At 38.7% G+C, this 22,643-nt stretch overlaps 1 protein-coding gene and 1 long non-coding RNA gene across 2 annotated transcripts; one reads left to right on the plus strand and one right to left on the minus strand.

The window, feature by feature from the left end:
* Positions 1-17,973: 17,973 nt before the first annotated feature.
* LOC124342118 lies at positions 17,974-19,992 on the plus strand. Its single transcript, XM_046795089.1, has 3 exons — positions 17,974-19,015; positions 19,088-19,597; positions 19,772-19,992. The coding sequence occupies exons 1-3, from the start codon at positions 17,974-17,976 to the stop codon at positions 19,990-19,992; spliced, it is 1,773 nt and encodes a 590-aa protein (XP_046651045.1).
* A 1,034-nt stretch (positions 19,993-21,026) lies between these two features.
* LOC124341912 lies at positions 21,027-22,316 on the minus strand. The gene is made up of 3 exons (XR_006918670.1): positions 22,294-22,316; positions 21,882-22,227; positions 21,027-21,820 (listed from the first exon to the last, which is right to left on the minus strand). It is a non-coding gene; the product is annotated as an uncharacterized LOC124341912 (long non-coding RNA).
* Between the last annotated feature and the right edge of the window lie 327 nt (positions 22,317-22,643).

Below are 22,643 nucleotides of genomic sequence, written 5' to 3' on the forward strand. Positions count from 1 at the left end.
AAACACGCGTACTGTCGCAAAGAGAATAGCGACTTGGATAACATGGTGAGGGTCCAAGCTTTGGTTCTAAGAGCAGTGGACTTTTTAAAAGAAAAAGGATTCAAATCGACACAGTTTAAAGCAGTTTCTTTCTTTTAATTCGTCTTTAGTTTCTCTTCATGATGTTTTCGAACTAAGAAAGCACGAATGGCTCCAGATGAAACCGCCAACCGAGGAATTTTTTTCGAGGCCAATATTAATTATTAGTTGTAAACATTGCCATTTTGGCTTTGGAAATCATATAATAACAGACAAAATATCGTCTGCTTCTTTTGTCTGGTTTGAATTTACTTCTTTCCCTGCATGTTTTTAAATTTTTTTTGCTTACATTGTTTCACGTTTTTAGAAACATGGCACTGTCAAAGTTTCAAATATGAAAAGCCTGGTTTATTTGCTGGAGACTTCAGGCAAGCTGTAAGAGTCAGGGTCGTATCCTTAGCAAGCTTGACGGTCGAAAACTTCGTCACAAAAGTAGGTTGTCATCGCGAAATGCAATCTGGACTACGCAAGATCTTTCTAGCCTCTTTCAACAAGAGACAATTAAGGGAATAAATCTTTATTTGCATTGTCATCCACAATATATGGGCGTTTGTTGGGGTATTTATAGATATCATATAAAATTATTTACTCAAAATTATCTTCAAACTTTTTTTGGTGCAGCAGATCGGGATCATTTCATGCTATGGCTTGGGACCATATCGCGCAAGATTACTTGCAATCGCTGCTGGAATAATATTAAATCATCCCCACCAGACTGTTTCTATTGGATTAGAACTATTGTCATATGAAAATACTTATATTATTCTCCTTTCAGGTAGAGGCGCTGCAGCCCTTGTTTCTGGAGCCCAAGTTGCAGTTGCACATATTGAAATGCACCATGATGCTGCTGAGTGTGGCCTTAGTGCTGCTGCTGAAGCCCAGGTCGTAGTTTATATTGAAATAGACCATGTTTCTGCTGCAGGAAACCAAGCTGTTGGTGCCCGTCTTTAAATGACCAATGTTGGTGCTGATGATGGCTTTGGTGCTGGAGACCAAGTTGCCGGTGTTGGAAGGGTCCATGCCCCTGCTGGTGGTAGAGGTATAGCAGGGCTATAAATGAATGTCTTTGATTTTAAATTAATTGGTTGTAATAGGTGGTCAAAGTAAAAATGGTGAAAGACGAGTGGCTCATGGACGGATAGGAAACGTCCGTGGTGGTGGAGGTAGAGTTTAAGTCAACTCCTGTTCTGTGCAAAGAAAACCTAAAAACACAAGGTAAGGAAAAATATAAATTAGTAGGAATCTTTCAACTAAGCTTTTGTGTTTATTTCAGGTGTTAAATGTGCGAAATTATCTTGTATTTTCTTTTTGGCCGATGCATCTCACTTTAAGAGTTGCTTTATTGAAAGTCCTTTTTTTCAATAAAATCACATTCAAAAACATTTGTCTATGACAAAAATTCAATAAAAAAAATTGTAGCAAAAAAAGAATTCAAATGCCAGGCACTGATGATCTTTAAAATGGTAATGAAACTTTGTTTTCCCTACTCCTCTTCTTTAACTTCGTTGCGACGACTACGTGTGCCAATGCTGGAACCCAAGCTGCAGGTGCTTATGTTGAAATGGCCCATGCTTGGTGGCCTTGATGCTGCTGTGGGTGATAATGTAGCTGATCCTGTAACCCAAGCTGCTGGTACCCGTGTTGAAAGGGTCCGTGATCATGGTGTTACCTGTGGTTATGTGCGGATTGCCATAAAAATTATTATAACAGTATTATAAATTATTATTCAATGTGCGGATTGCCATAAAACGCGTGAGTGCACTGCCGAAGTCAATGCGTGAAAGTGCGAGAATTGTGATGGTATCCATAAATCCGGGAACAAGAATTGCGTGGAACGAGTGAAAGTGGTGGCTCGTTATAGAGCTTTTTTCAGAAAAAAAAAACATTTATCTAAAGGTTAGACATCCTCGCGTTTTTACCAATACCTGTGGCCAACCCGTTACTAAAAAGTCTAAAATTGGATTTTGGCGAATAAAACAGTTTTTCGGTTGCTTGTGGGTGTCCAATGAAGACTTGGCAGCAAATTTGAAGATTCGGTTTGGAATAGACGAAGATTTGTCATATAAAGCTATATCATCTTATATCGACCATAGGGGTTCCATGATAAACCTTTAAATTGGTCAAAGTTACCTTATTTCATTTTTATCATTGATTCAAAAAATTGTATTTGAAGAAAGCTTCTTGTAGAACAGAACAGACAAGAAGGAAGCTTAGGGATGTGCGACAGAAATTAAACTGCCTTAGTGCTCCTCCAACACAGCCAATGTTGAATACATAAAATAATTGCTTAAAAACTCTACAGAGAAATAGTTAAAAGAAAAATTCTTAAAGAGGAGGCTCGGGTGAAAGCACCACTGTAAGCAATATTCAAATTATCAAAGAGTATATTGGTTGATCTCTTTAAGAAGATGTGGAACCGTTTAAGTGGTCGAGGCAGAGGCAACTAGACCTAAAGCGGTCTTTCTTGGACGTGGCATGTCCCCGTCTGACTTATTTTGAACAAAGGAAAACGGGGTGAGCGTTTCAAATAATACAACCATAACAAATGCCAAAAAAATTGAACATAGAAGAATACACCGAGGCATAAAAAACTGGCTATTGCCAGAAAAAGCCGGTCGTGAGTAAAGAGGCAACGTTTTACGTTACACATTTTCCATGGAAAATGGATAACGTAACGAACGGGGCTGGGCAAAATTAGGTACAGTACCCCAAAAAATCTGAACGCGATTTTAATTTTCCAAAACATCTAACGAGACAACAAAAAAACTAGATTAAAATCAACTTATTGTAAAATTTTTCGTAATACAAAAAGGCGGGGGGATTTGAGACAAAAAGGATGGGAAAAATTAGACATAGCCTCAGGAAATACCCTTTTTTCTTTTCTTATTATTACCCTTTATCTGCATGACAGTGTTTACTGTCTAGGCGCATTTCAATTAGGGTACAAATTGAATTTAATGAAGATTTCAGATAGCAAATATTTTTTTACGCTCGATTACACGTTTGAAGCGTTAGAACTAATAGGTTTTGCATTTATTCTATCTTGTCTTGAAGCCAAAGTAGAGTTGATTTTAATGGGATTTGAAACAAAATTTATAACGTTTAATAGGAGGCACCATAATCATTAACCATTTAAGGTCATATATCACAAGGTTTACATTTACGTAGACTACACTAGCGGTTGCCCCATCGAATTCACACCAAATTAACTTGGACAACCGTCCAACATGCCCTATCCCCTTTACTAAACATAACAAATTATTTTATTATGCAGAGATTTAAACCATTTATTTTTCTGATTGGAATAGAATAAGCTGACCACTACACCATCATAACCAATTGTAACTTAAATGATATAACATTAAATAGATAGTTACCAAAACATGGTTTATCTTTCCTTAAAATAAGGCCGTGAAGACTAAAACTGTTGTCTCTTTCTTCTGTACTATTTTTTTCTAACCAAAAAATTACCAACACATGGAATTTTTCTGTTCGGAATTTTTTGTAAGATACTTCTTCACGTTGAATCTCAGAACCTCATCTCTACACCCTCTTGGATTACGATCCTTTTATTTCATTTTGATGATCAATCAATATACCTATTGAAACATCTTTGGCGCCTAGTGTGGGCCTTAGGAACACGAATGAAAACCTGAAAAAATGTATTCAAAACACGAGTTATCATACTCAAATGGAGATTCACATAATGGGACGTTACGGTTATATATGAATCGGCATTATTAGAGATTAAACCATTAGTGCTTAATGAAACATCGTCGAACAGATCAAGTTCATTTTGAAGTTTAGTCTTGGCCTCCTCGTTCGTTCTACTGAAAAGATGAATCCTTGTATTAAACTCTTTTACAAGAGTTATGAAATTATTGGACCCCTAGAGAAAAGGTTGCATATTCTTGTAGTAGTACTGTCTGCTAGATGATATTTCTAATTACATTGGTAATTGGTATTCTCTTATCACCCGTTCCCAGTGGTTAAGAGAAAAGGGAGGATGCACAATGCATCAGTTGAGACACAGTGCTTTAGACCACAATATGGTGTCAGAACTGCGTTCAATATTTTTTTTTACCTCAACTGTAGTTTCCAGAAATTGTTGTCTCTGTTTTGAATTTTGGTGTTGATTTCTATTCTGAAATACTTCTGCTTTTCTCGTTGACCACCTGGGATGTTGATTTGAACATATTTACGGTGTTACTTCACGCCTACTGGAGATCTGTTAAAGTTCGCACCTGGCCAACCGGTGTCCAGTGTTATCTACAACATCAATTCTGACACATGGCAGCCGTTGAGTACTGTTTTTGGATCTCGCTCACGTATTTTTTTACCACTCGTTTCGTCATCGTGGATCTAAAGGCTCCCATAGTCGTTTTTTATCTAATCTCCCAATCCGGCCTCCGAAAGGAAGATGTACACATTCGTCTTCGCAACGGCTGGGGTTGAGAATAAAATTAACTTAGTGTTAAACAAGTTTGGCGAACATTTTGAGCAACTAAAAAGTGAAGTGTTTGAATTCTTTTATATCTTGTGACGACACCAGCTGACTGGTGAATACTTTGATTCCTGGATTGCTTGCCTTCGATGCATGGAAAAGTGTTGCAACTATGGTGCGCCTGTCTCTGTTCTGCGTGATCAGGTGGTATTGGGTGTTGCGGATTCAGAAACGCGATGATGGTGGTCAGCAAGCCCGACGGTGTACGAATCTGCATGGATCCGCCCAGACTAAAAAAGCACTTTACTGCGCCAGCATCTTTAAAAGAATGGTAAGGTCAAATTTGTCCATGCAGCAACGACCCGGACGCCGCATCCTGAATTTATCAAATTGTCAGAAGCGTCGTCGGATTTGTGTACCTTAGTGACCCACTCGTGGAAATTTTCGCTTCTACAGATGCTTTTCGGTCTAAATTAGGCACCGTGGTGTATCTTCAAACGATGGCCTTGTAGGGTATCCCATTTTTTTATGAAATTATTATGATAAGTTTCATTAAAATATTGAAATTTTTTTTTGTCCTCTACAAAAAATGTAATTATATTCCCTATTAAAATAAAAAGTGCCATTCTTCATAGATTCAGTCCCATGGATAGGTCACATAATCAGCGACGGTGTAATCAAAATTTATCCGTAAAAAGTAAAGATCATTATAAACATGCCCTTGTTAACAGACAAAGCTGACTTGTTCCGTCTCCTCAGCATGGCCATATCTGCACAAATGTTGCGAGAATCAGGCCGAAAAAACTCACCCTCTCCGGGATTTGCTGAAGAAGTCGTCATCCTGGGTCTTGGAAATACCGAAACGGGCTGCCTTAGCCAAGTTACAGGAAGCAGTGCTCTCTCAGGGTGGCCAAGGCTAGAGCGAATCCGTCAACGTCACTAACGCAAACGCAACTATTATACTGCAGTATTGAAGAAAAAGATCTTCTTGCGTTGCAGTTTGGGCTGTTGTGATTCAAAAAATATGTGTACAAGGCAATAAGGAACAGTAGAGTCAGATCAGAAGCCGCTCGTAAAACTATTTGACGAACCTGTTGCTGAATGTTCTATGTTTTTTTTTTAATTAAAAAAAAATTTGTTTTTTTATTGCAATATTTCAGAACAGTGAGGTAGTTACATGGTGTCATGTTGACATTAAATATCAACAAAAAAGCAACGGAAATTCGTTTCTGTAGACTCGAATACTTAAAACAGACAAATTTCAAGGGAAACAACTTAAATTCAACCTTTTTTCCTAAGTGATGTTATGATCAAAAAGTGCAAAACCTAAGTCAAGCTTTGGCACTTTTTGATCATTTCTTTTCCAGGTTTTGGTTTCAAAGTGGTGGAACAAGATCTGGAATAATTTCAAGGTTACATGTTGCTCGTTGCAACAAAAATCAATTATAACATTCCCTTTTAACAATTAATCACCCTTTAAAACCCAATTTCCCGTTTTCAAGTTGTTTTGATTCACTTCTGTTTTGTAAAAAGTTTCAGCAGCGTGAAAAATTCTAACAAATGTGGTGTGAAAAACGTAAATCTACCTTTTTATCTTATTCAAGCAGTGGTGGTAAAAATCCTCAGGAAAAAGTTCTTCACTAGTTTGGAAAGTTGAAAAACATTCTTTCGGTGATTATTGATTGTGATACATCAAAATATTTGATATTACACTTCTTTGTCTTCCATTTTAGGGTTTTTCGATGTCTTCTTCTTCTATAGATAGTAGATTTTTCAATTCAACTTTGGTTGGATAAGTTTACCACTTTCGGTTTTTCATGTTGATGATGTTGATGGTAATATTGTTTCTTTTTGTTTCAAGCATAAAGCATCAAGAATGCCATCCTTTATTGCCTTCGGCTGGCTTGATGAAAACATTACCCGTTATTTGGTCATGGTCTCTAACTTAAGGTCTACGAACTGTAGTCTGCTATGGCTTTTTTCGTGTTTTGTCTGCTATTTCTGCGGGACAATTTGGGGCATCCACTTGGAGCGCTGCCCATCCGATCAGTCATAGAATCTCAAGGAGAGATATCTGTCGTTTTTTAAAGCAAAATATTAATAAATATTATACATAATTATACACTCAACAGCGCTATTGAACTAGTAGAGTTTTTACTCGAAAAATTCCACTATGATTTTGTCTTGATTGGTAAATTTAACCAGCACTGTTTATAGGTAATTAAATATTTTTTGCCTAATTCTTCGAAAGTTATTAAATTTCTGATTATTTGGCAGGGATTTTTTGGTATCGTCAGAGCCCGTGGTGGGGGAAATGATGCGCTCACAGCAACAAATTTTCTTCGCATCTCCCGGATGCTCTCGGTGTATGACCCCGTGCGCAATGCACTGAAAATTGATGGGAATATTGAAGATGAAGAAAGGATGCACTTACTTACGAGTTATAAAGACTGCATGATAATAAAATTGCGAGAGAACTTTAAGGATGCTAAAATATTTCGGAACAACCTCAAAAATTTCTTGCTGAAGGGGATCATTTCTTCAAGTTCAAATCATTAAAAAAATTCCAAAGATGAGCTGGATCTTGTGCAAGCGAATTCCACCTACTACTTGAGTGGATACATTGTGCATACAAGAGCACCACAGATCTCATGCGATTCCTGACTAGCTTACTTACTGACAGAGGAAAACGAGCTATCAAGTGATTTTTATGAATTTATCACAATCATGAAAAGCTTGGGTTACCTGCGCTCTATGTATTAAGTTTTTTTCCAAAGTAGAGGAGAGAAGGATTTTGAAGGCTTGTTGAATGAACAAAAATACAAATCAGAATGCAAATGGCTTTAAAGTTATTAAAAAGCTGTAATCCATGTGTGGTTAAATCTGCTTCAAAGTGTGGCAGGCGATTGTTGAATTCAAGTGCATCTTGCGGAAATTGTATCTCGCTTCTAAAAAATTGTGTTCCTTCGTCACTTATCTTTTCGCCAAGCTGCATAACCTAAAACTTTCAGTAGAGTAAATAAGAGTAAAATCAAATGTTTCTCGGTTTTTAGTGTAAAAATGGTATTTTCTAAACAAAGTTGAAAGAATTTACAGTTTTATTAATTTTTAAGATGGTATGTTGATATTTTAGTCCCGTAATTTGATGTCTGTCATGCGGGATTATTGATCAACATAATGTTAGCATGCTTCCTAGATAATTTGAGCTTGCTAAACAAAGTTTATTTTTTTACGGTTCCCGCCAACTTTTGGATCGCGTCACGTTTGAACAACCCGGCTGCCAGTCGACAGACGTGGCTTTTCTTGTGTCTGATACCCCTCTAACCATGTTTTAGCCTCAAAACTTTTGCTAAATTGCAATAATTTTTTTTTGCTGAGCTCCCAGACTAACCTTTTCTTAGTACAAAATGAGATGCATTCTGGATTGTTTGTTTATACTTGCATATTGCAATATATCAGAATTCCGGTAATATAACCCTGACGATATCCCTATAGAAGTGTGATTTCTAGAACAAAATGGCAGAATCTCCCATTATTGTTAGCGTCTTATTCAAGTTTAAATACGGTTCATTTGATGTTGGAAATGTCTCTGTGTTCAGCCAATAGAACAAATTTAAGCTGAAGAAGAGTACATCCTCAACTGGCCTAACCAGCAGCATCATGGATCAAGTCGTAAAACCAACAAGAAAGGGAGGCCGTATAAAGCAAAATGTAGTAGGTTGGCTGCAACTATCATGTGCTCCAATGGTAAACATTTTTTCTTATTGTTACTTCAGAAAATTTCCCTAAAAATATGTTATCCATATATCTTTTGTGTGTGTAAATTACAGATGACAAGCTGTGGGTAATTCAAAAAGCTTCCAGTCTTGCAGCAGCTCGAGAGATTAATGGCTCTACTAAAAATCAATCCTCCTCTTTTGATGAAGCTGAAACTGATGCTGTCACACCTGAACCAACAAGAAAATCACACCGAGCTGTGACCCAAACTGAAAAAGCTAAAAAACTGCAACAAGACAAGAAAGAAAAGGCTGCTGTTGATAAAGCTGAAAAGGAGAGGTTGGCCTTAAAGGCTGAAAGGAAGAAGAAGAAAAAGGCTGACCGAAGTAAGCTGGCCCATGAAATATTGAATAAAGTGACGTCACCATCATCTTCAGTTGCAGTAGCTTCATCTCCTTCAGTTGCTGTTATTTACGATAATTAGAATTCTAATTCATCTCAAGATTATGAAAATGTAATGTTGAAACTAAAATGAAATATGTTGAAATCATCATCAGTAGCATCAACCATTTCTACCAAGTCAGAGGGTGTGTTGAGATGAACAGCAATTTCGGCAATTCTCAACAATTACTGGAACAAAACAGGAAATGACGACTCATCATCTAACTTCATGCCCCAATTGCCAACAGGTATATATTTGAAAAAAGTACCAAAATTTTCTTAGATTTTATAAAGATCACTTTCATTATTATAGGGAACAAAAAACTCGAGCATGATCTAGATCACAATTACCTGAACCAACAGCGACCAATCAACACCATCCAATCGGAGTTGATTGCATCTGGATTTGGGACGAATTCGCCTAAAGTAAAATTTCTATACTAAAATTTATCTTTGTTGTCTTATCGTTTGGTGGTGTCAATTAACATTCAACCATGTCTTTGCTTGAATCCACTCATTAACAACTATTTAGGTGAGGATCATTCAAATTACGGGAGCTATCAGCAGCAACATGCCAGCAGCAGACGATTAGATGAGGCGCAATCAAGCCTAACATTTTTGTCAAGTGTGTCAAAGGTAAATATTTATTAATCAATATTTATAATCGAACGTTTTAAAAATCCATATTTTATTTTTCAGAGTCCAATTAATTCACTTGACACAGAGTTGACGAACTCTGCTGAATGTTCTAAGTTCTAAGTTTTACAAATAATTAGGAATTGACCTGTTTTCTGTATTATTATGGTGTTGATTTCTGTATTTTTCTGGTGTTGAATGAATGTTGATTCAGCCATGCTGCGTTGCCAGATAAAATGGCTAAAGAAAACAGATCCGAATGAGCCCTATACACAGATGAAAGCTTCATATATTATGTTTTATAAATATTCCTTTTAGTAAAAAAAGAGTAGTAAAATAACTAGGTAAAAGAAAAACTAGTAAGTTTAACGTAGTAAAAAAAACTGTTATACCATTACTATAGTAATAAAACTGCATTTTTTATTGAAGAAAAACTACAGTAATTTGAACTAAAAAAAACTATAGTTTTTTCGGCCAAATAACTCTAGTAATGGAAACTATAGTTAAACTACAGTTAAACTGAAGTTCTTTTTTTTACATTTCCCTATAAATGAAAAAGCAAATGTTAAAAACTTCTTTTTTCATCGCTTAAAAAACATTCTGTGCATAATTACATCAAGAATTCTGTTTCATTGAAAACGGTTGGGGAAAATCACGACCACCAATAAACATAAGTTGTTAACCAAAATTTGGCATTTTGTCGTAATCTATCAGTTGCCTGTGTTTTTTTTTAAAATTGAAGCAGGTAAGTGAGGTGGCTTTTCTTTCGGTTAGTGCTTTCTGTCCAATGCTGAAATAGGCAGATGAATTACAATATGGTACTGCTGCTGAGTAAGGATCTATTTGTTACTTGTCAGAATGTTGAAGGTCATAGTCTTCTTCCTCGTCTGACCTCGTTGGCCCTGCAAAAAAACAAGTTTGAATTATTTAGGCGAATAGAATGGGAGGTAAATTAAGTTAAAGCGTTGTGCAATGTTTCAGAACAGCAAAAACCATAAAATGTGCGGTTGTTGTTGTTAGGGGGATGTGAATTTGAAAACGCATATTATAATATGTTAATCATGATTAGCTATTATAAGCTATATATCTTTTTCAAGTTGTTGTATGTGGTGTGAAGATGCTTGAGATATGCATGGCTTTAACCTGGGATGGAACTGGATGTCAAAATCAGCAGCAGAAATGTCAGGTACAAAAGGAAATAAGGCAAAAGGAATGAAACAGTCAACATATCCTGCATAGAAATGCAAATGAATTATACACCATATTGTTGATTGAAGGTTGTCCATTGTCATGATTACTCGCTATCAAATCTTCCAAAGGTAATATTGCTTTATTCTTTGACCTAAATAATTCAGGAAGTGTGGAAGACAGATCCAGGAAATGTGTCATATAGCTGTTGGGTACTCCTCAATGAACTTCTTTAATTGCTATTCTTCTAATTGTTGGACCATATTCTAGTGTAAGACAATTTACTTTACTTTTCCTCTTTCGTTTGAGTCTTCCACAAACCAGGGGGAATTTCATCCACTTGTTTGTCACTCACTAGTTATTGCAGGAAGTCACGATCGGGTTCATAAGTCAGCTGTTGCTAAAATGAAAGGAATGTCAAATTTTTGAAGATATTTTAAAGTCTGACAATGATGCGAATTTAGGCAGAAGGGCTCGACTGAAAGTTGCACTTTTGATATTACAGAGACGACTGAGAAGCATTCTAAGAAAAAAACCTATAGCACTATAAATGGACGGACGAAGTTTGGCGATGGGAAAGATGCCAAATTCCATTTCCTAGCAACAAATATCAATAAAAGAACCAAGAGTAGAAGAACAACAGCAAACGATAACACAAGACATTGTTTTGCTATTGCTGCAAGACAACCGGATTGAAGCGATCGATGATTGTGATATCGGTGAGCGATTTGGAATTACGGAAACAATTTTTCTCGTGCATGACAATGCTTTCTAATAATCGAGATGTAAATATACAGGTAAATAACAGTTTGGCTTTCTGTAGCTATCTGATTCATTATTTCCCCAATATCGCCGACAAGGGCAACATTCGATTGGACACTGTTGTGCACTTCTTCAGGTAAGATATCAACGTGAATTATTTTAACTTTTGAATCGAATCGAGGAGGTCTTCCAAAGTGCAAAATCCAATTAAGACGAGCCCCAAGTACTAAAATGTCATCAGCTTTTATTTGCAAAGCAAGCGAACGGACAGTTGCAACACTATGGATATCACCATCGTCGACGACACCTTTGCCCATTGGAGTAGCTAAAACCTAAGGTAAGATCAATTTCAGCCTATTTGTGTGTGAATCTATTGGAAAATGATAGGGTACTGGAATATTTGTCATTTTCACGAACTGGTTAATAATTCCTTCAGCACGGGAGTATGCTGCACCTTTTCCGACAACAAGTAAAGGCCGCTGGGCACTTTTCAAAAGATCGACAGCTCGCTTTTTGTCGCTTAATTCTGCGCAACTTTTGGAAGGATCTGGCAAAGGTAATGGATTTTCTATCTCTTCTCCGGATTCTGTACGGCCCAGCAAATGGCCGGGAAAATCTGTCAATATTCAAAGCGCCATGGGCCTGAAGTGAATCTAACTTTTAGGCCACGGGCCTGAATGACTCCTGCAGGGCCTGAATGACTCCTGCAGGGCCTGAAAGGCACGGGTCTGAAGGGGAGGGGCCTGAACGTCGCCCACCCATACAGGTTCCCTTACCCTGTTCAATCCAATTGTTTTAGATGAATCTTTTACTCCACGGCCAAACATTTGTCCTCGATTTGTACACTCTTCGAACGATTGCAAGCTAAACCATTGAAAAAGATTAGGTTTTACTTCAAAAAATTTAAGATGTGTAACTGCAAAGAAGAAAAGAATAGTAGAGGTATGAACAAATACGCCAAAAAAGGATGTGACGAAGTTCTTAAAGTTCCACGACTGCATCAAATTGTCCGTGATGCGAGAAAAGTAAATTCCAGAGTGTTTTGGAACAATAATGCAAATGCCGAACAGGATAATCATGAGAACAACGTTCCTGATACGGTCGAGATGGCTGTAAATTCTGTTCAATCACATCATTTTGCCACTTTTACCAGTCGAGAAAAAAATCGTTGGTTTCTTCAAACAGGCTTTCAAAAATTTTACTCATTTTTGACAACGGTCCTTTTCTCGAGCACCTTTGCAGATGAGGAGGAATGCGTAGCAGAAACCAATCAAGAAAATAGACCTGATTGAATATAACAAGATATATTGAGAAACTACCTAGCAAGTAGAGGTTTACGGTTTTCATTCATACTTACTTCCGTAATTTCTTGTGATTCTTCTTCTTGGTTTTTAGCCAGACTATTGAGCGTAAACTAACATCACCGCCATTCCAAGAGATAGCAGCTCCTCTCCCATTGAATCGACTCCGCCAAGCATAAGCTTTTCACACTACTGGAGTTGACTTCGCTGGGCCATTGTTTTTTCAAACCATTACAACGAAGATGGAAAAGGAAAGCTTCGTCATCCGTCCAGGATCCGACTTCAGCAGACGATCCAACTGAAGAGCTAGCTGAGGATCGGCCCACTGAAGAAGACGCTTCAAAAGAAGCTTCGACGTAGAAGGCGTAGAAGATTTATTCGAAGAGAATTTCGAGATCCAAGATATTCTACCTACAACCACTAAAGCTAAGAAAACTAATCATCTAAAGTGTTATGTTTGTCTTTTCACATGTGCAGCCACTCGTGGGATTCATTTGGAATTAATGCCGGATATGACCGCACGCTTCTTTCTACTTGCCTTCCGTAAAATTGCAGCTAGACGAGGACCCGTCTCAGTAATGTGCTCGGACAATGCTCAAACGTTCCGATGCGTCAACCGATACCTGAAGACACTCAACGCTGACCAAATCGTCCAAGATTTCCTAGCATCTAGAAAAACTCTCTGGATATTTTCCGCCAGCCTAGCACCCTGGTGGGGAGGATTCTGGGAACGTATGGTGAGGAGCGTAAAGGATCTGCTACGACGCTCCAACGGTCGAGCCTGTCTGCACTACATGGAATTGGAAGCAAGTTTGATTGAAATCGAAAGCCTGATTAATACACGCCCGTTCAGTTATATTGGAGAATGAGCAGATGATCCACTTCCGATCACTCCTAATCAATTCCTGAATAATCGACAGTCCACTCGCGCCGATCCAGAGCCAGCAGTTAATTTGCTAGCTCCTACCTCAACTAGTGTCTTGCTACAAGAAATGGACGAACTCAGGAAAGAATACGTCGCTAAAATCTGCTCAAGATTCGTCGACGACTATTTACTTCAACTGGATAACTTTCACTCTAAAGGAAAATCCGGAAGAAAGATCTGCTTAGGAGAGTTCGTCGTTCCCAATCATAAAATTATTAATCGAGCGATCCAGTGTCTTCATCCAATAGAGTTACGAGAAGACCTCGATGAGGACATCGAGATTGAACATCCGGATCCGATCCGGGAGCCGAAAGAGGATCCAAATCCGCTCATTCTAGAGCCAGAACTTGATCCCTCCATCGAAGATGCTGCACCAGCACCTGGAGAAGCGGAAAACGTCGTCGGAGAAGTCGAGCCGGATGCTACGGGCTCTGGCGGGGACCCCACATCCCGCTTGTCAAATTTGGTTCGTATTTTTTTCCTTTTTGTCCAGTTTTGTTAACATAATTTCTTTTTAAATTCAAGCATGTCCCCCCTACTTTTTGAATAAAAAGAGCAAATTTTTGTAGTTTGGTACCTGAAAAGAACTTTTGAACTAGAGGATGGTGTCAAGATCTTCCATTTTCCAAATTGTCTTTCCAACCTTTTTCATGAGTACACAGGAATTGTCAATTGTCACACAGGAACCATGAGAGTGGGAAGGAGAGGGCTCGTTAGTAAGGGGAAATAGCTTCAATGAAAACATGCTGAATAACAAAAAAAAATACATTTAACAGATAGTTTCAAAAACAAATTCATTCGGGACAGAGTCAAGGGAGGCCATTAAAGAGGCGGCCCCTCCTCAGACAACGAATTCGACTGCGCTGCTGCTGCATTTCCCAATAGTTCTCCCCCTTCAGGACCGCCCCTACCGCCAAAAGGAGCAGCGCAGTCGAATTCGTCGTCTGAGCAGGGGGAGGGGGCAAAATGTCGACTGCTGGATTTTACACAGAGTGGCCCATCTCCTTATCTCTGCGAAATAGTTATTTCATACATAAAAAACAATTTTGCTAGTTCTAGTTTTTTTTAAATATTATTTTGAATTAATTACGAAACTAAATAAAAACTAGGCAGAAATTTATAATTAATTTAATTTCTAGATTTCAAAAATGTCTTTTTTTAATAAAAAATGGTTTATTTTAGTTCTTCCTTAGCCTTCCAGTCTATGTGAAGAATTATGAACACAATTATATTACGATCAAATATTTATTAATTCAAAATATATCAGAAGAAGCCAGATCCAAATAACCAGCACCCATAAGTAAGTAAGTGCAGCAAATAATTCATAGGAAGTAAATGGATGGGTTTCCCTGCATAAAAAGTGAAATCGCGCGTAAAGTATCTTTTTCCCCTTGATCAACTTAAGCGAGAAATTTTCAAGCTATCTTCAATCTAAGATTTTCAGCTAGAAAAAAAGCTAAAACTACCCTAAAATTCCCGATGTGGAATTTAAAAATTTTGATCTAAAAATTCCTAGCTAAATACCCCTAACTTCGTAGCTATTTCTAGTACCGAACTATAGCAAAAAGTTTTGTACAGGTCCTCCATCCGCCCAAATTTCAGGGATACTGATATTCGATGACACCTGAATAAAAAGACGGAAATTGTGTTAAAGAATGATAAAATAATTATGCATATACTGTTACAACCGTTTCTTTGGGAACACATGGGTTCTCATTAGCATCACCTTGATTTTCAGTGTGTTCTGTTTCGATGGCCAAAATGTTATCGACGGTTAAAATATCGGCTTCTGCTGTTGGAGTAGTAGGAACACACCATTTTGCTTTATTCAGTAGTTCGATGAATTTGATAAGTTTTAATCTTGGCCCCAACTTGAGTCCAATTCCAATTAAATCTTGAATCAACAGACTCGATAATGTTTCTCCATCCACTCCTTCATTTATAGTTAATGAAAAAAAACTCAAGGAAAATGTAAGAGGCATGGGAAATTAAACAACATGTCTAGGTCACACAAACGAAGGCGAATCTTTAAAAAAGTTCTCTAAAAGCCACAACGGCTCGCCCTCTGCCAATTCATAAAAACCCTTTAATACTTTTACTTCAGTCTCTGGGCTCCAAACTTCAAACGAATGAAAGTGAAAATTGAAATTGTCTGTAATCATGATTGTTATGACAAAAAATGGGCTGCCGTGGTGGACCAAAAAATTTGAAATTTTGCCAAACTCCGGCAGTCCATCTTTGGTGTCGGAACTTGGGGTAAGCAGAGCGACAGAATGTCTTCGATACTCCCAGCTATTGAACTTAATCCATTTGGCATTGCTAACCAATCCGTCATCAGGGATAGGCGAGCTCCCACTGCAGTCATTTACAAAACTTTTTAAAGTTCCCGATTTGGCTGGGCCAACAACTAAATTGTCGCTTCCAAAACAATCCAGATTTACAGATTGGCACAAATATAATACTCTGGACATGAAAAGCTGCAGATTTTGCAAAGTTAATGAAATTACAATTAGACATGGCTAGTTTTTAAACAATATTATGGAAAGCTTCAAACCTTATACACCAGTAATTAGTTGGAGGGCCATGCATTCTAATTACCTCTGAGTAGTGTACCATGTGATGAAATTTATTAATTGGTTGCACACTTGGATACAATTCACGGAATCTTTCTAAAAAATGCCTAATGAGATCTTCAAACACATCAATTTGTTCAAGTGCTATTTTGGGGGAAAAGAGAATATCTAAAATATCAAAGAGTTGTAAATAATGAATATAATACTCGTTGCCTTCCCTAATCAAATCACCCACTTATAAAGGAAAAGTTCTAATCAAGCACCAATTTTGAAATGTACGTTGTTTTGTTTGATAATCATCCTTTTTCGTGATTTCGGCATCAATAAATTTTGTTGAAAGTTTGTTAGAAAGGTCGTAAAATGAAAAGTGAAAGAGTAGTATTCTACGGTTTAATTCTGTTGCAGAAATTTTTGTTTTTCCACACGAATAGAGTTGCCTTATAAAAAGTTTATTCATAAACGGAACTACGCCTTCTGTCCGAAAATCTTCCCATTTTGTTTCTATTCTTTCCAGCCCCCGGCTATTTACCCTATCGTCTTTTGTTTTCACCACCTTCTTTTTCACCCCCCTTCTTCTCCCCCTTTAATTGTTCAGTTCACACCCTCGTTTCAAGAACGATCAGTCGCACAATTCTGAGCTCTCAATTTCAGATTGTTCTTTCCTCGCGAATTCATCTTAAAAATACACAACGTAGGACCCTATCTTAAAAGTGTTTCATCTCTCATTTAAAACACACACGAATCTCGGAGCCGTGACTCCCATCTCTAGATTTTACGACATTTGGTGCCCTTACCAGGATGAGCCAGTAGTAGATTCTTGAGATGAGGCAACTTCAATAAATCTTTTCGATACGGATCAGAGAGAGGGTCCACAATGTGTGGAATGGCGATTGTTTCAATGAGAATAGGTGATCCTTGACGATCAATCAGAGATAGTTGTACAACATCATAAAAATCAGACACACCACGACAAGAAGTAAAACCAATGAGAACTAGACTTTCTCTTCGTATTGGCTTGAGCTTTAGCTGCTTGAAGAGATCGAGGGTGATGAAAGTTCGCTGTGCGCCCTTGTCTATTAGAAGATTAGTGGAGCGTTTGAGAAATTGAGATTGGCTGTAGCGACAGCAGTTTCCAAAAAAACAAAAGGCTCGTGTTTTTTGGCTTTGGTGGTTGTGAGTGCCACGGAAGTCGGAAGAGACCAAGAGAGGATAGTGGCACCAATGATTGAACAATGGCGGCTTGTGGAGGCTTGTGTGATGAGGACGGTGACATTCGCGGCACCGAAATGAAGAAGGGCATTCCGTTCCTGCTGCATGACATTTTCGGAGGCAGTTAAAACAAAGTCGTTTGGTCTTTGCAACCTCGTACCGCTGATCAACTGTCTTGACGATAGTGCAATAAGTAGGCCAGTGCTCGCCATCACAAAACGCACAGTAAAGTTTTCGGGCGGGAGTAGTTTCTCTTTTCTTCGACTCCTTCGATGAGGTTGCTCCCGTAAACATAACATTCAGACTCTTGACGCTGAAAGACTTGATTAATGAGGGATGAGTGAGGTAACTCTCACTATCTTCTAGGATTTCAATTTCGGTCAACATACTCTTTCGTAAAGTGTCCAAATCCCATTCTGCGGCGGCATTCTGTCGCGCCAGGTTGCGACGTAGTTCAGCAGAGAACTTGTCCAGGAGGATACAAACTAGTTGATCACCATAAGAATCTGGCATCTTGTTGAGTGCTTCTAGACCGCGGATGTGCGACTGGGAGCCTGGGAGGGAAATGGCGAATCTGCTGCCGTTTTTCATTTATCCGTACTCTCCAGTGTATCTACCAGCGCTCCCCTGCCCTCAAGCACATAAGGAATCGACAAAGTCTTGGACATATCGCGTTATAAATTTTCTTCTCTTATTATGATGACAGCCATCATTCTCCGCTTCGTCAACAACGTCAAACTAAAGGCAAAATCACGCTCAGACTGGCGCATCGGCCACATTAAAGTCCCTGAGCTACATTCCGCGGAAGAAACTTGGCTCCTAACAACACAAGAACGTCACTTCTCCGGAGAATTGGGTTACCTGCGAGATCCAACCGGAAAACGTCCAGCACTCGTCTCCCAACTGGATTTATTCATCGGTAGCGACGGACTTATTCGTTGCAACCGCCGCTTGGTAAACGCTCAATTAAAAAGGGACACTATTCACCCCATTCTTCTTCCACAGGAATCTGCCTTATCCACACTCATCATTATTTCTCATCATGCCCTGATGCTACATGGAGGAGTCAAGCTGACTATCGCATCAATCCGTCAGCGATACTGGATTCCCCAAATTGGCCAGAGCGTCAAGAAATGTTTGAGAAAATGCGTCAAGTGCAATCGTGTTCGTGGAACTCCATACGTGGCCGCAAATCACGCTCCGCTGCCAGTATCACGCTCTTCTTTTTCAATTCCGTTTACAGGAACGGGCGTTGACTTCACTGGAGGTTTCATCATTTGCGGACCAAAAGAAGCGCCTAAAACAGACCGTACCGTGTATATCCTCTTCTTTACCTGTGCGTCAACCCGCGCCATTCACTTGGAAGTAGTGGAAGATTTTACGACGCTCTCTTTCCTTGAAGCATTCCGTTGTTGTTTCATCGCTCACCATTCTCGTCCCGCCATCATCATGTCCGACAATGCCAAGACATTCGAAAAAGGAGCAAAAGTCTTTCAAAAGATTTGTCGCGACCCTCTAACTACCAAACAGCTGTCGGATCAAAAGGTAGAGTGGCGATTCATCCCTAAAAGAGCCCCATGGTACGGTGGTTTCTGGGAGAGACTAGTAGGAATGACCAAGGAAGCCCTCTCAAAAATTCTCGGCCGCACGAAACCCACCTTCAGCGCTTTTAGAGCCCTCGTCGCCGAAGCCGAAATCGTATTGAACGATCGTCTTTTAAAGAATCCATCCAGCGTCGTCAGTGACAGAGAGTCTCTCTCTCCAGCGCATCTCATGTATGGCCGGCGTCTTAACACTCTACACTAAAACATAGAAATCGACGACGAGAAACTTGACTCAACCTATGGCGAGCGTCCCGACGAACTCAAGAAAGCCGTTTTTCGCCACGAAACTCTCCTTGGACAATTCAAGAATCGTTTCCTCGCATCATATTTGCCTGCTCTTCGAGAATATCATCAGGCGATCAAGAAGAGTCAACCAACAGTAGTCAATGAAAAAGACGTGGTCCTCGTCCATGATGAGAAACCACGCAGAGAGTGGAAGTTGGCCGTCATTGAAAATCTAATCCGCAGCACTGATGGCGAAATCCAAGCTGCCGACATCCGTACGGCGAATGGGAAAACGAATCGCCCCATTTCGAAACTTTATCCTCTCCAGGTGACTGAGCCGGCCAGCACTCCAACTGAAATTCCGTCTGGTCCGGCCATTGTTCCAGCACATTCGCGTCCGGTCCGAAAATGTGCCAAAAAGGCCAAAGCAGCTGTCAAAATGATTTTCGAACAGGAGGAGCAGCCGAGCAGCTACATTTCCGGCCCGGGAAAATGTCAGAAAATCTTTCCATTTTGTTTCGATTTTTTCCAGCCCCCGGCTATTTACCCTATCGTCTTTTGTTTTCACCACCTTCTTTTCTCCCCCCCTTCTTCTCCCCCCTAATTGTTCAGTTCGCACCCTCGTTTCAAGAACGATCAGTCGCACAATTATGAGCTCTCAATTTCAGATTGTCAGAAATCGTGCATGGCATCTAAAATTCAGTTCTCCCCGAAATGGAAATATTTTGAGCAATTCAGAAGTTCTGAAATTGAAAATTTCAGAAATGAAATTGAGAATGTTCTGAATCAGAACACAGCACGAATGGATTCTAGTTTCACTCGCTTTTTCAGGATTGCTAGCAGAAGCTTCAACCGCTTCGTCATAGTTTTCTCTGGTCCTCATTTCTAACTGATCGAAACAACTTTTTTGTTTTATTTCTTCCCTAGTGATTAAACAAAGCCTACAGAACCTATTTGCGGAAGTTGAAAAAAATTCCCCAATCTCATGAGCGCCCTTTGTGTCTGCACATACACCAGCGATTGTCCCTCTAATTCTAAAGTTGGTGAATCAGGAATGCCAAGCAGCATTCCATCTTCTGATTCAAGTTCTTTCAATTCATCACGAAATTCCGAGAAAACAAAATCAAACTAATTATTTTTTACGTGAATGCTGTTGACAATGGCTAGAGGGAAAATATTTGCAAGTTTAGAATTCTCAGAATTAGATAAATTGGAAATTGGAAAACAGAATATATAGCTAGCTCATGTTTTTTTGTTTTAGAACCGAGTGGATTAGTCACTTCGACTTCGTCGTAAAATAACTGAATTCAAATGGCATTAGGGTTTTTCGAGAATAGAGGATGAACTTGTACATATTTACTGTCTATCGTTCCACGCACAATATCATCCTGACTTTGACTTTCTGAGAAATAAAGGCGCCTAAAGCCATCGTTAGAAAACAAGGCAGTCAATCACTTTTTTATAGACATATACTGAAAAGTTTTGTTTTTGGTCTGAATTCCTATGTTTCCATTAGTCACCCTAGTTTTCAAATTGGAATTTAAAAAAAGTTCCTCAGGTTCTATTAAATTTAAATTGGACTTGTAATACACAGCAGCGGTAGAGTACTTAACGTAACATACTTAAGTGGGCCAGAATTACTTACAAGACGAAACTACTTACGAGCTTAAGATACTTAAATATTTTGTTTATACTTATATTTGTAAGTAACGATTAAGCATGTAAGTATGTTCCAGAAAAACCTCCAACATACTTGCAAAATTGTCCCTACTTACCTCATACATTACCTACTTGCACATTGTGGCTATTGCTAGCCTACTTGCCATTCAACCTACTTAAACTAGTAACCTGCTTCATAATGAAATCCAATGAATAGGCCCACGATTTAAAATGTCATGTTTATTTCCATGAAGAACAGTTCCAGATTACATTTTAGTATGACACGTTATACACAGTATGAGACTTGACTGACAGTACTGAGTTGGGTTGATGGCATCACTTCACCGAGGCAGCAGCATTTAAAAAGGAACCACCATTATTATATTAAGCGGGACTGAGAGCGATACTCAAATAACAAGAATGATAAACTTAATCGGTATCACGATAACTTTCGGAATTTTCTAACGCCAATTGAGACTCCGCAACTTCGTCTACGACATAATTGTTGAACTTTTTTAAGAAGACCTTAAGACAAATGGGAATTTTAACTCTCGACTTCTTTTGGGGATTATCTTTGGTCAAACATTTAACATCGATAATGGCGAAAACAGAGTAGGCGGTTGCGTAATCTCGATCAATGACGTAGTACGTTGCCAACAGATTCAACAAAGTAATGGACACACTCTTAGTTTGGATGTTTTTTAAATTCAACACCCCCTCCACCAAAAATTAACATGGAATGGACATCATCGCCCTCGAAAAACAACATTGCACTGGGATTACGGCCATTGTAATTCTAGGCTCAACAGGATTACCAACCTGACGATTTTGAATAAACGGTGTTTAGAATCTGAAACCCCACGCTTTGTTGAGCACAAACTATTGATTGCATGTATCACATCTACGTCTCCACGATTTCCATTTTAAAAAGTATGTCCTCCATTTTTTCGTTTCGAAAGAAACTGGCGAAAATTGGTTGTAAGTAAATAAAAGTTTTCACAAAACTTACCTATCTCAAGATCGCACATTGGCTCCATTCTAGCAAAATCTTCATAGACCTGGACTAAAAGAAAAAAATGTTAGCTACTGCAGAATTACTAGGGACTAAAAGCACTTTACAATTTCAAAATTGTTGTAACTAGGGTTTTTTTCCAACATTGCCTTTGTTGACAACTTCTTTTTCGAATTGACAATTTCTCTTCTAGCCATAAACTCTTAATTTTTTTTTCTTCTTTCTCATTCACCAAATCATTATTGGGGTGCTTGTCGGCGATATCATCTCCTGGTGGTTGGATACTTTTGATAGCATCAAGGACATCGCTTGCTGTGACAGCGGCCACCTGTTGTTTTTTGGCATGCTTCTTTTGATTCCTGGCCAGCTTGCGACGTGCTCCATGTTGTTGACTATCTAAACGATTATTAATGGCAAGAATCACCTTTTTAATTTAATCACCTTTACAGTTACCTGTAATAGATAACGCAATATTTAACAAAGGAAACAATTACACAAATAGGATATGTATAAAATTACATATGAGATCGGGCCGTGGTCTTGTAATGGGAGCAATCGCCATAAGGCGATTAGCATCAAGAACAAGTTCAGCCTCGGTACTGATTGCTAATGCATTCTTAACGACATTATAATAACATCGCATGACTAGACTTTAAGACCTTAGGCTTTCTATGATATTAGAAATCTGCACAGTTATAACCTGCCAACACCCGTAGGTATATAAGCGCGACTCCATCGGAGATCACGCACGCATTTGTACACTATTGTTTTCCCTGTATTATTGTATTTGCATGTTACTGGTAGTACTATAATACAAGTGTATCCTTCCTACAATCGTCATCTTTAGTTAATCAGCTTTAACCTCCGTA

This window comes from Daphnia pulicaria, chromosome 6 (assembly GCF_021234035.1).
Source record: "Daphnia pulicaria isolate SC F1-1A chromosome 6, SC_F0-13Bv2, whole genome shotgun sequence".
In the NCBI taxonomy this organism is placed as follows: Eukaryota; Metazoa; Arthropoda; class Branchiopoda; order Diplostraca; family Daphniidae; genus Daphnia; species Daphnia pulicaria.

What these genes read in the sequence shown, in the direction of transcription:
- LOC124342118 (XM_046795089.1), top strand. Translation starts at nt 17,974, where the DNA reads ATGACAGCCATCATTCTCCGCTTCGTCAACAACGTCAAACTAAAGGCA. An exon ending in GAATCCATCCAGCGTCGTCA is followed by an intron (nt 19,016 to 19,087) that starts GTGACAGAGAGT and finishes ACTAAAACATAG; the next exon opens with AAATCGACGACGAGAAACTT. An exon ending in CATTTCCGGCCCGGGAAAAT is followed by an intron (nt 19,598 to 19,771) that starts GTCAGAAAATCT and finishes TCTCAATTTCAG; the next exon opens with ATTGTCAGAAATCGTGCATG.